Source organism: Akebia trifoliata, chromosome 12, assembly GCF_017979445.1.
Source record: "Akebia trifoliata isolate Shusen 1 chromosome 12, ASM1797944v1, whole genome shotgun sequence".
Taxonomy (NCBI): Eukaryota; Viridiplantae; Streptophyta; class Magnoliopsida; order Ranunculales; family Lardizabalaceae; genus Akebia; species Akebia trifoliata.
Genome location: NC_141386.1, coordinates 31,581,719 through 31,595,377, shown reverse-complemented (window position 1 = coordinate 31,595,377; position 13,659 = coordinate 31,581,719). Strand labels below are relative to the sequence as shown.

The 13,659-nt window shown below is 35.6% G+C and overlaps 1 protein-coding gene across 1 annotated transcript; it reads left to right on the top strand.

Annotated features, from left to right (window-relative positions):
* Positions 1–3,758: 3,758 nt before the first annotated feature.
* Positions 3,759–5,922, top strand: LOC147389532 (uncharacterized). Its single transcript, XM_086418062.1, has one exon. The coding sequence runs from the start codon at positions 3,848–3,850 to the stop codon at positions 5,708–5,710; it is 1,863 nt and encodes a 620-aa protein (XP_086274188.1). The 5' UTR covers positions 3,759–3,847; the 3' UTR covers positions 5,711–5,922.
* The last annotated feature ends 7,737 nt before the right edge of the window (positions 5,923–13,659 follow it).

The following is a 13,659-nucleotide window of genomic DNA, read 5'->3' as shown; positions in this document are numbered from 1 at the left end:
CAATCTGAACACTTAAAACATATTCACAACTTAATCCAAGTCCTTTGTCTAACTAACAGCAATGTACATCGATCAGAACCGATGTAACAGATTAATCCTTTCTTTTAAAGGCCATAGAGGAAATTACACTTGAAGAAACTTAGAAATATTTCTCAAGAAATCTACTTCCTATAATCTTTTCCCTAAACAAGATAATGCTTCTAATTGAACATTCAACAAAGTATAATTAGATATCCCACAATCCGAATCCTTAAAACACCACAATTTAATCTTACCATCATCCATGTATGAATGATTAACCATAATAGAACTCCATGAGAGAAATGAATGTTACATGTCACTCTACTCGAAAATATTTCTCCCGCAAACCTACTCTAAGTAATCCTTAATTTGGTAGAACTTCTTTAAAAAAAAAAAGTAATGTAGACCACTGATCACATCTACCCAGATTAAAGGTTTTTTGAAATTTTCAATTAAAATCATTATATTTCTGATCACAAAACTCAGCAATGTTAAATTTTATTGCACCAAAATCTGTAAATGTGACAAAAAAAGGGTTCTTATAAACATGAAAAATATATTATCCCCTTACATGCCATTATTCCCCTTTGTACAACACAAATCTATGCTTGCTAACTTAGTAAGATTTTAAATATTACTAAATTTCATTGAGAAACCTTGTAACATTCAAAAACAAGATCAATGCCACATATAATTAATGATAAAAACTTAAAAAATTTACTTTTCACAATTTAAATTTAAATTTTGAAATTGAGAGTTCGATGGGAGTTCAATAGCCGTCCAATTTCAAAACTTATGTCAAGCCGAAAAAATGTAAGTCTGACTAGCCTTACTAAGTTGGTAAGGATTTTACCCTTACTGAGGGTCATTGGGCTCACCTTGTGACATCTAAACACATGATCCAATGCTTCAAGTTGTAGAGGAAATAATCCTATGAACTTGGAATTTCTTTTTTTTAACAAAAAGTGTTAATTTCACCATTGTATTTAATTTTAAGTTTGAGAGTTAAGTGGGAGTTCAGCAGCTGTCCATTTTCAAAATCTTGGATCAAGCATACAAGAATTAATGTTTTTTATCTAAGTTTTTCGATGAAATTTAGAGGGCTGTTATGCCGGATTGTTGATGTGGTAATCATCCAAGCAAATACATCCTTAGCAAGACTTAAAATCTTACTATATTAGTAAGGAAAGTCTTTCTCAAAATTTAATATACTTCCTTCGAGATTTTCGTGTGTTTCTCACGAAATAGAGATTTTAGGAACACTTTCCTTTGTTAGATATAAATCTTACTCAGTTGATCTTAAATAGGCCACTAAATTGGAAATCCACCACCATAGCCCTTTAGATTTAGTGAAAAAACTTGAATCCAAAAAATATATTAATTTTTTTTCCGGCTTGATCTAAGGTTTTGAAATTGGATGGCTAGTGAACTCCCATTGAACTTTCAAATTCAAATTTTAAATTGTGAAAAGTAGATTTTTTAAGTTTTTATCGTTATCTGTGGCATCTGATCTTATTTTTGGATGTTACAAGGTTTCTCTATGAAATTTAGTAATATTTAAAATCTTACTAAGTTAGTAAGCATGGACTTACACTTCTTGCTTCCGTTTTGAGTCTCTCCCACTGAAATTACTCTCTTTTCTCCCTATTTTTTTAGGAATTAGTTACGCTCAGATAGAGATAACACGTTTGAGTCTCACGAATTATCTGGTTAACCAAGGTTGACCTCTAGTTAAGTAGATTCCACAGCCATTTGTTCATTCACTCGGTCCAACCTGAGTCTGGTCCGACCATATATATACTAATTAGATCATCTTTGTTGAAGTTATGGCTCAAAATCAATTAGGCCCGGTTCAAATATGTGTGCTTTTTTTGTTGGTCGAAGGTAATTTGGGTTTGACATATAATTTATGTAAGTAACTCGTTTTGTGATGTATTTAAAAGGATGAGATTTTATTTTCTTTTATTGTAAATGAAAGAAAACTCAAGATAGGAGAGGTTAAGAGATTTGGGAGGTTTGGGAAGATTGAAATCTAAAAAACGTGAAGCCAAATGATAGGGGTGGTCCAGTTTATCAATTTGTTCGATTTTCTTGATAGTGAAATTGAGCTTCAATGCTCATACCTCTACGGAAGTAGTCTTCGGGTGAACCACGTTAACTCTCATGTTGTGGGTATTATGTTCTTACTTTTTCTGTATGATTGTTTATCTTATTTGCATTGCTACTATTAGTTGGGTTTGTCTTTCATTGTCATTATCAAACAAGGTGTTTGCTTAAATACCAAATATATGTGCGATCAAATTATTAAATAAGTTTCACCAAGGTGTTCACTTAAACAACAATTCTGCAATAAGGAAGGCATGGCTAACTAATTAAATATTTGTGGACAACAGGCAAAAAGATCCTCCCAAATCCACTCAAAACCATTTCTCGATTATATATTAGATCCATCCTGCAATATCGAAGACATGCCCAACATATTGAAAAATGAACATTTTATGTGTTGTGCTCTCCTAGATTGTGTTGGGGTTGGGACAACATTTGGAACTATGTGTCCATTGAACTTCTTCCTCCACAACCTTTCACACGATAGATTTCAGAATCTAATTCTACATACTTGTTAAATTAAATCAAGTTAACTCCTAAAAAAATAATTAATTCAAGCATTCATCATCCAAATAATCTAGGTCCATGAATCTTGTTCATCTCATAATTTGAGCATCTGTGTTTGTTTTTCTTTGATAGGTGTGTTTGAGTCCTATTTCAAGAACTAAAAAGGTGATTCGATTTTTGATACAAAATACACAAATAATTTTTTATGTAGGGCGATGGGGGAAGAAAAGGAAATAGGGCGGTGTTAGGAAATTTTGCTTGGGATTGGATTAAGGATTTGGACTAAAATAGGTTAAATCTAAAGAATTTAGGTTACGACCACGTAGTCTTAATGGCTATATGCGAAAATGTAAAAATGTAAAAGCTTACAATTATGATATTTTCAACAGGACAAAGGAAGGGGTTAAAAATTAAGGATTGTGGGAAGAGGGTTTTAAGAGATTAAGATTTAAGAATAAAAATTCAACATGAAAAAGATGATTGAAAAAGATATACCTTGAAATCACACAAAGATGGATGGAGAACTCATACCAAGAAACTCTATTGAAAGAAAATATTTTTTATTCATAAACTCTTTTTGTTAAAAAAAAAATCTTGATGCAATCTTTATTTCAAGATAATACCTTAGAATCACATCAAGATGAATGAAGATCTCACACTAAAAACCTCCATTGAAAGAAAATATTATTTATTCATAAACTATCTTCGATAAAAAAATCATAATACAATCTATATATATAAGAAAAATAAATTTAAGAATCCTAATAAAATTAAAATACCAAATAAATAATATAAATAAAATAAAAACTTAAAATAGAAGATAAAAAAAAAGTACTCTTCAAACTTTGATCTCTCTATCAATCTTATTAAAAAAAAAATTGAATGTGAATTTTTTCATGAAATGTATAAATTTATGATGTTGGATTGCAATTTTGATGATTCATGTGGGTCCAATAAATCTTAGCAAGATTTAAAATTTTATTAAATTAGTTATGATGGCCTGATTTATAAGGTAAGGTTTGTTCAGTGGCAAACTTGATAAAGTGGTAAGTTTTTGTAATAAAATTACAAAAGATAGGTTTGCTTGGTAAATATCTCTAAAAAAAGGTCAAAACAAATCTAAGAAAATTGGGGGAAACAAACACACTAGTACTGTTAGATAGATGCAGAGAAAACCATGGATTGTGATTTCTGATAGATCACATAATCTCTTATGAACCCCATCAGAAGCCACCCACACCAAAACCCTTTCATGGAACAACTAGAAGAACCACCACCACTTCAACCACCACATCACCACCACCACCACCAACCCTTCTCTCTCCCTCCATTTCCAGAAATAGTAGTTTTCAGAGACGAAGATGAAGAAGACGATAAACCCGTTGACTCCCCAAGCCCTAGTTCTTCAGACGCTGAAGACACCCACCACCACACCACAACCATGGTATCCACTAACCTACACCCCCCGGCGTACGTTAACCCAGACCCACACATCTCCTCCCAATTCTATACCTTCAACCGCTCTTCTCATGCCCTAATGATCCGGTGCATTTTAGAATCCCGCCTCGCCACACCAGACGAGATCCGCCACGTCACTCCTCGACCCGTCCTTGACAGCTGGCGATCCGTCTGGAAGGATCGTAACGAAGACACGGCGTACCTCACAGCCTGGAAACGCATACAAGACAAACTCAACGCGCATATCGATGCGCAAGGCAACGAAACCCTCTTCTTCAAGAACAATTCGAACCAATACGTCTCCCACATCGATCAATGGCAGGACATCGTGACGAGTTTCCATGGCGATGCTGATCTCAAACACTTAGGTCTCAAAGAAACAATCGATCGAATCAAGCAGGTATGGACCGTTGGTGCTAAATTTTACGGAATTCCAGAATCTTTCATTAGGGTTTGTCTTGCATCTTGTTTAGTTTGCTCTGATTCATCGGGTTCGGCTCCGAGGACTAAAAGGCGTAGATTTGAGTATACGGAGTCATTCGAGGTTCCAGCTAAGGAGGTCCAGCATCGGCTTCAACAATTGGCAGCGAAGCATAAAGTTGTGCTTTGTATTCGACAGAAGTACATTCGATATAAGCCATTCATGGCAGAGGTTAAGGATTATGCTTGTCATCGGGCAGGAGAGCCCGTTGTGAAGAAATCGAGAATTTTGAAGAGAGAACCATATGCTTCGAAGAGATGTGGGTGTGGGTTTAGAATTAGGGCAATTGTTCCGATAGAGAATTATAATGAGAAGCTTAAGACATTTGTGTATCAAGAAGAAGGGATGGCGATGTTTAAGCTTTATGCGGTTCATTCGGGGCATGAACCGGGCCCATTGGATGGGAATGCGAGGATCATACATAGGGTTGTGGGGAATAAAGGTGGAGGTTTCTTGATGGATCAGGAGACGATTTATGGGATGAGTGACGATACAGAGATGGATGGTTTTGGTTTGATTGGTAAGGATGACTGTGATTTGCAGTCATCGGTTTTACATCGGGTGCAAGAACTAAAAGTTGAGGTGGGTTTATTGGAAGGGAAAATTATGAAAATGCCTCGAGAGTTTTTGGGTTCGATATCTCAAGAACTATTGGATGTTGTACATAGGCTTAGGAGTATAGGGGAAGATGCAAGTAGACATAAGCAGCATTCGGATGATGTTTTGTTGGGAGAGAGTCAGCTTGCACATTGGGGGGAACACCACCATGATCAGATATATGGGGATGGTAAGGAAACCGAAGATGAGGACTGTTTTGAACGAACACTTGGAGACGTTGTATCGTGGGACCGGATAAGGACGGAGTGTAGGAGTAGAAAGGGTCTTATTAGTGAGAGCTGTAAATCTGAAAAGTGGTTGAAGGATGCGTGTGGTGAGTTTGATGAGAAGGGTCTCTTGGATTGCGAGGATTCTAAGTTAATTAAGCCCTTAAGGCATGATGTCACAGATGCTAGTCTTGTTGGTATACATGTAGACGGCTTCTATCCGGAGAACTCTAAGTGGTATGATTCTCCTTGTGGTTTAGATCCGGTTGCAGATTGCGAGGATAGCGGATTCAGACCTGAGGAGATTGTGTGACTCCAAGAGAATAGTGTTCACCCACTCTAACATTGTTATAACTTAATAAGGTTGTAAATTATGTATACGTATATGGTCAGAACCTCCCACGGATGTTTTATGTGGTGGTTCTGTGAATTAATCCCTTTTGGGTTTATCTGCACAGGCGTTACTTTTTAACCATGCTTTTGGACTTCGAAAATTTCAAGAATCGTTTTTACAATGTGTCTCAATCATATGTTCTCTTGTTCTTATTCATGCTATCTGTTACATTTTGGATATTTTTAAATGGTATTGTTAAGGTGCGCCCTTGGGGTACATGTTAAAGTGCTGTAAATACACCTTGGGAATAAGCATTTGAGGGTATTTTGGTGAAAAATAATTCTTTTAAGGGCATTTTCGGTACAAAATCCAATTTCCAAAGTGTATTTATTGCACTTTGATGTGTGCCCCCCAATGTGCCCTTGGGCACATGTTAACAAGACCCATTTTTAAATATAGTTGAGACTATTTGTTTATGCTACAATAGTGAGTTTTCTAACCTTTACTAAATGCCTCCATCCAAGCATCTGATGTTATAAAGGTGTGGCGTTATTTCATGAGCAGTTGATCTTCATGTGTTAGTTGTCATGGAGATTGCCGCTTTTTGGTGCTTTTGTTGCAAGATGAGTGGAAAATATGCAGGTACCCACTTTTCTAATACCGCCTTTTTAGCATGGAATTGATCCAATAATTTTTTTTTAACATATAGTTGTTTAACATCACTTCGTTCTGTCTTCTTTGAACTTAGTGCATGTCTCCACATTCCCATTCATCAGTAGATGTTAAATCTTACCTGAATTTGTGGTTTCAATGTAATTACATTTCTTATTATTTCTGTTGCGAATTATTTTTCCGGTTCTATTTTATAGCTGCACCATCAAAAGTAAAAAAGAAAAGGCTCAAAACTCTTTAGGGGTGAACATCTTGGTCTCATCAAAGAATAAGCTAACGTTGAAAGAACATTTACAGTCCATGGTCTGTTTATTCATGATATCGAAGTTCATAATCTGTCTTCTAATATACCCATCTTCACAGATTTAAGAGAATATGTGGACCTGCAATTTGAGAATGCATCGAAAATCTATAACTAGTACACACACACACACACACACACACACACACACAAAATAAATAAATAAATTTAACTCTCAGAAAGCCTTACACTCTGCAATTTGTTCATTATCAAGATCTAAGTTAACAGTCTTGGCTTTTGGTTATTTCCCTCTTCATGAATCTGAGATGTGCCCATTCTTTTTACTGAACTAATTAATGGGTCCATAATTTAAGGAACAGCTTGCATCTTCCATGCTGTTTTTCTTGATCTCAGCCAAGTTAATTACTTAGACTCTAGTCTACACTTTTCATTTTGATTTTTTTTTTTAAACTTTAATAACTCGATCAGTCATCCGCCTGCAGTAATGATTGTCAACATTGAATCCAACTTTCAACTCCATGGATGCTCTTTTGTTCAGATGTGCTCAAGAGAGGCTTTATGATTGATCTTTGGTGAACATTCCTAAAATTGATGCTTAGAAAAAAAGACAAATTGGTCTGGAAATAGCCAATGCCAACCAAAGTAGTTTTTTCGAATCATTAACGATGGACAATATTCTGACATTGATATTTTCACTTTGGAAAAGGATGATCATTAGGGTTGCATATATAATTTCAAGTGAAATGGGGAATCTTTTAGCCACTGTTCCTGCAGTGTGATTCTTCAAGGAGATAATAGGCCTACTTTATCATTGCTGGGAGTCTCATGTACTTTTTATGATTACCTTCTTGGTAATATCTTAGGTGGAATATTAATGCTTTCGGTCGTAAAGGAGAGGCCTTATGGAGATTGATCCCTTTTTATAATTTGTTTGGCAATTTGCAAGGAAAGAAACAAGTCCTTTCAAGATAAAGAGAGGAGTTTGAACTTTGTGCTTTTGGTTATGAACGCTTTAATACTTTATTTAGCTTAAAGTTATCCCCGGACGTTGAAGATTAAGATTCAAATATCTTGTTTTCAGATGGAAGGATGTTGTAATTAGTCTTAACTATCGGTGGGAAAATTGATCTTCTTACTCTCTTTCCCATCCTGTTATACTTTTTGTGCTTCGCAGCAGTTGTCAAAGATGCGCCATAAGAGGAAAGGGCAGCTGAAAAATACAACACTGTTAATTACCTGGACTTGAACAATAAGAAAACTAATTATGGGCATGGCTTTCTTGAAAACAAATGCTTATTTATGTAGATCATCATGTATTGATTTTTTGAAGTAGGGTATTTTTAACATATCTTCATGAAGTTAACACCCCCCCTCCCCCCCTCCTCCTCCTCCTCCTCCTCTAGCTTCATTTTGTAGGTTTCCCCCTTTGTCCAACACTTCATTATTGTTGATAGTGAAGAAATGTGACACTTAGCCCGAATTTGGAAGAACCAAAATGCACTTATTTTTTGAAGTGGTGTTTTCCCCAAAACTCAAGTAGTAGCCACTTTCTCTTCTATGCAAATTGCTATTTGTCTTTATTATTGATGGCCCTCTGAAGTATGGTTTACTCCTTGGCACTGCATCTCATCCAATGGTAGAGATATTTTCATCCCTTTTTTATGTATTTGATCCACATTATCAATCAAAAGAAAATGTATGTGTTTCACATTACAACCCTCTCTCTCTCATGGACACAAACTACCATCATCACGACCCACATCCTACTGCTGAAGGAGGTCTTCATAATGACAGGGTGTTACAAATGTTGTTCCTTCACCTAACGTTTTATTTATTGCTAACAAATAGCCTCTCACTCAACATCCATATTTTATACCTCATTTTCCAGGCATAGATCAGTTGGGTAATTGGAGGAGTGATCATCTAAATGTCTATCAAGAAAAAAAAAAGTTTATAGATGTACTGTAGCAGAAATGAAGATGCTAAGATAGGCTAGTGGAAAAAAATTGCTAAGGATAAAATTAGAAAAGATAGCCCCAATAGGTGATAAACTAAGGAAACATCATTTGAGATTATTTAGTCACGTACGATGAGAGGTGATTACAGCCCAAATTAGATGAGAGGTGATTACAGCCCAAATTAGAAGGAATGTGCAGGTTGAAGGTTCTAAGAGAGAGAGAGAAGGCAAAAAAAGAACATGGATGGTGGTAATGAGAGTGGATATGGGTGCATTGGGACTAACAAAAGACATGGTTTAAAACAAAATTGAATGCATGGACATGATTCATTCATCCAACCTCAAAATTTTTGGTAAGGCTTTTAATGGTGATGATCATCATCATCTAAATGGCAAATTCTGAATGTAGCAGAGCTTCTTCGACAACTTTATCAATGGATGCATGCCTAAAGGCTGAAGACACCATTTTTGTACCACATAGCAATAACCAGTCTCTCCAATGGGACATTCCAGGATTCAAGATCTGTCTCTGTCACAATCATGTCAATTTTGACAAGCTTGGAATGGCCATGACCATGACCATGACTTGGCATAAAGTAGTCAAAACGTGCATATTTCGTGGTGGGATCGCATCTCTTGAGAGAGGATTTTATCGAGTGACCATTCGATATAAGTTTGTTTTAAGATAAGTTTAGCTTTTTATGATCAGAGTTGTGTGAGCAGAGAGAGAGACAACCATCCCCATGGTCATCACCTCCATGGACATTCCTGGACATAAACAGGGCTGGCTTGTGGTGATCTTTCCATTGTGGGTTATTAATGGCATAGAACATGCTATGGGACACTGTTAAGGCAAGAGATACTGCAGGTATGTTGGCAATGAGGTATGGTACATGGGTCCTGTACGCACACTATGCCTATTGCTCAGAGATGTATCGTACATGGATAACTGTTTTTCGACGACTTGTCTTTGATGGTCCCCAAGTCGGGATAGCTATCTTGCTATAGGATGCTCGATTAACTGAAACTTGAGTAAACCACCTTACATGGTGCAGTAGCAAATAATTAGTGCGATGCGCATCATTATCCGAAAGATTTGGGATGACATGCATATATGTTAGTGATGGATGATTCTTGGTATGATGATTTGGTTGGGTGCTTGGTGTGCTATGCAAGATCAGTTGCTTTCATTACTAGGGTGCTGACCCAAGGATTTCATTGTGGATGATGGGAGACCTCAGAATTATGGATGGTTCTGATCAGCATCGAGTCAACATATGATCTTGGGTAGCAAGTGTACTCAAATGGTTCAAGGTTTGCGTTGGCCCATTTTAGTTAGTGAGGCACACAGTTGTTCTGATTGAAAATTTCACCACCATTAACAACACATGCTTAGTACAAAACCCACATGATTCAATCTATCACGTACCCTTTTGTTATCAAGGAACTTTATTCTCTCGAGGATCAAAACTTAAGATCTTGAGATTGATTCTCCAACAATGCTATTCTTTTCCTACAAGTTTGTCAATTTGTACCAAAGTAACGTAAGAATGGGACATCATTTCCTTTTTCTATACCACAAGGATTTGGTGTGTAATCAGCCTTTTGCTGGATCAATATTTAGTTATAGTAAAAAGAGTTGGAATTTTCTCGTCTTCCAATTAAGGAACAAATTGTTCTTCTAAGAGTTCTGTTAGCCTGTTAGACAATTTCTCACTACTAACCCACATTGATTCAACCATCAAACGTGCATGTTTTTTTTTTTCTCCCTAAAGTTTATATATGAAAAAACCAAAGCCATCATTCTCTACAGAACCATAGACATAATTCTTTGGTCAATAATGGTGTTCATCAAACGATGAATTTATGTGGTAGAGGAGGATCAATATACATGTTTGTATGGCTAGAAATATTGAGTGACACATGCCATATGTTTCATGTAGCCAGAGCTGGGATCCCAAAATCTCTGGTCGACATCTGTTTCTTCATTTTATCAAGTCAGATAAATAATTATTTTCCATTTATGGTCCATTAACTTTCTTCTCTTCTATTTTCAGCTCCATATGTTTAAGTTGATATTGACCTTCTAACTTTTGTTCTTGTAACTTAGTAGATTGCAATTGCAAATGCAGATTCCTTTCTTATGTTTCTCCTTTATCGTCGTGTGTTTATATTTGGTAAGTCACTTTAAATTGTACAAGTCTTAGCCAAGAGTTCTCTTGTCGTAGCTTGAATAAGTGACAGATTTTTATTGCTATAAGTACATGTACAGGGATCCGTTGTTGTAACACATTTAATCTTTTATATATTTTTAAAATATATCCCAGACAAGCTTTTCACTTGCCTCTTATCAGTTATTGGTATCTTGATTTTTTATTTATTTTTTTCAGTTTCAATTTTATGCAGTAGTGCAGGATTCTCTGGGATCAAATCATTCTCAATCATCGGGAGAGCTAGACGATGTTGTATTGCTCTGGGTAAAATCATGGTGTGTGGGAGGAGATTTCAATGTTACTTTGGGTAATCTGTGCATCAGCATTTCTTGGACGACTTCCCCATACGAGATAAGTCATTTACATGAACCACCTGATGGGTGGCCGAGTGGTAGGACTTTGGGAGGGGTTTGCTCCCCCTGTGGTCTCAAGTTCGAATCCCACCGGCTACTAATATTTTATGGCCACAGATCGTAGGATTAAAAACCGAAAGCCTTGTTGGGGGAAGAGGGAATAATTGGTGCATGCAAGCTGGCCCAGATACCCTTCTTTACACACATGCACGCGAGCACACACAAAAAGAAAAAAGAAAAAAGGTCATTTACATTATCCAAAATCAAGAAATCAACTGCATTGGAATCAAGTCTGAATCATTTTCTGACAATATTCTTTTATTCTATGTCTCCTTGTAAATAGTAGTTTGGGGAATAGTCAATGAGATATACTGAAAATCATAATGTTTAAATTGCCTATTTTTTATTTCAGCAAATTTTTACCATCTTTGATTTTCCCACAACTCATTATTTGTGGTAGTTGTCTTCTTCTTTTATCAATCCAATCCATTATTGATTGAGAAAAAGAAAGAGTTGATAAATAAAGTATAATCACAAATTCCTTATAATTTTTTTTTTCAAAATTTCGTAAAACAAGGGATCAACTGATAAAATTGACCAATCAACGAATTAAATGGGAAATTACCAATTTTAACCTTCTGAAGAACAAGATAGAATTTTGTAAAGAAATCCAAAATTGTCATTTGTATAATTTCTGAAACTTGCAGGACTTGAACATTTCCAGAAAGGGCCAATAAGCATCACAAGCTTTTCTCCATTTGAATCATCCACTAAAGCTATGTATGGCAATGGGTTGAGTCGTGTTGAGGTTAAAGTCACAAACATAAACAAATATCTACCATTATAAATTAAGTATGATAAAACATAAATTAAGTTGTATCATAAAAATTGGGTATTTTAAAAAATTCTTAATATATTTAAAATTACATATGAATGATAGAATAACTAAATGTACTTGAAAACATTTAATTATCGTGTTAGACAGATTAACACCATTATGACCCATTTTTGTCTTTTTCGAGTCGTGTTTAATTAACATGAAGACTTAATCTATCAATTCAACTAGGGTGGTGGGGAGGGGGAGAGAGGCTTGAGGCTTCACACCTAACTCGTCTGCTTCTTAAAACTTGGAAGTACATTTTTGTTGCCTCACACCTTCAGGATGTCACGTGATTCTTATCAGTGTGTAAGAGAATGATCACGTGTATAATGTGTTTACATGAAATAGTTTAAGTGAGCACACACTTAATGAACCATAAGATTATTATCATCAACTCGGTCTTTTTAACCAGAGTCGTGCTGGGGTGACATTTTTTTTTTTTTTTTTGTGTGTGGTGGTATGCACATAACCGTTGATGTTTTATTTGTATCTCGATGAAAGCATTACGGTTATGTGCACACCACCATGTGAAAATGGCATTCAACTGACATGTCATGTGCACAAAACCATAGATTATTTTCCTTGGGATACAAAAGGAAAATATCTATTGTTCTGTAATTGGAAAAAATACCAATTCACCAATAGATGAATTTGACCGTAATTACAATTAATAATGATAAACTAACTCAAAAAAAAAAAGATACTCAAAATTCACTTAACTGCATAGAACCATAAATATTTTCCAGTGTATCCCGAGTCAAAATTCTATGGTTATGTGCACATGCCATGTCAATTGAGTGAATTTTAAGTGTTTTTTTTTAGTCAATTTATCACGACTGTTTATTAAATGGCTACCCATTGGCATTTGATATTATCGGATCAAGCTGGCCCAAATCCAGTAAGGATAGAATCATTTATTAAGAGAGAGAGAGAGAGAGAGAGAGAGAGAGAGATGGATCAGACAAAATCTCTTGAATTTTTCATCCAAAAATCCATCATCTTCAAGTTCTCAATATCTTGGTTAAATTACTTCTTTTCAGCTTCGTCTTAAATCAAAGTATCAGACATCTTCAACTTGTTCTTCATGTTACAACCTAAATTCTATTTTTCCCATGAAGTCTATTTTGTTCATGAGGTTCCAAGGTTGAATCTTAATGTTGAAGATTTCGGGTTAAAATTTTTTTACCTTAGAAGTTAAAGATTATGGTTTTGAGAGAAGAAACATTTTTTTTTTTTTTTTACTACAACTTGAAGACCACGGCATTAAGATCATTGTCCATTAGTCTCTCAAATAATATTGAGATCTCGAGGATATGCCATATTAGCTTCAAAACACAAAGATAGGTCAAATATTCACCAAATAGTGGATGGTGTCTAATGGTTACTCTCATTGTCCTAATTGATGCTTCAACGTGCCTACTCAAAAAAACAATCAGATATTGTACTTCACCTCTCGTAATTGGGTCTTGTTAAAGTGTGCCTCAAGAGCATCTCCAACGCAACACCCTCTACCCATACTCATAAATGAGCTTTTCGGGCATAGTGGGTTGCAATTATGGGCATTCATGTGATATGGACTTCAACCGTGCTA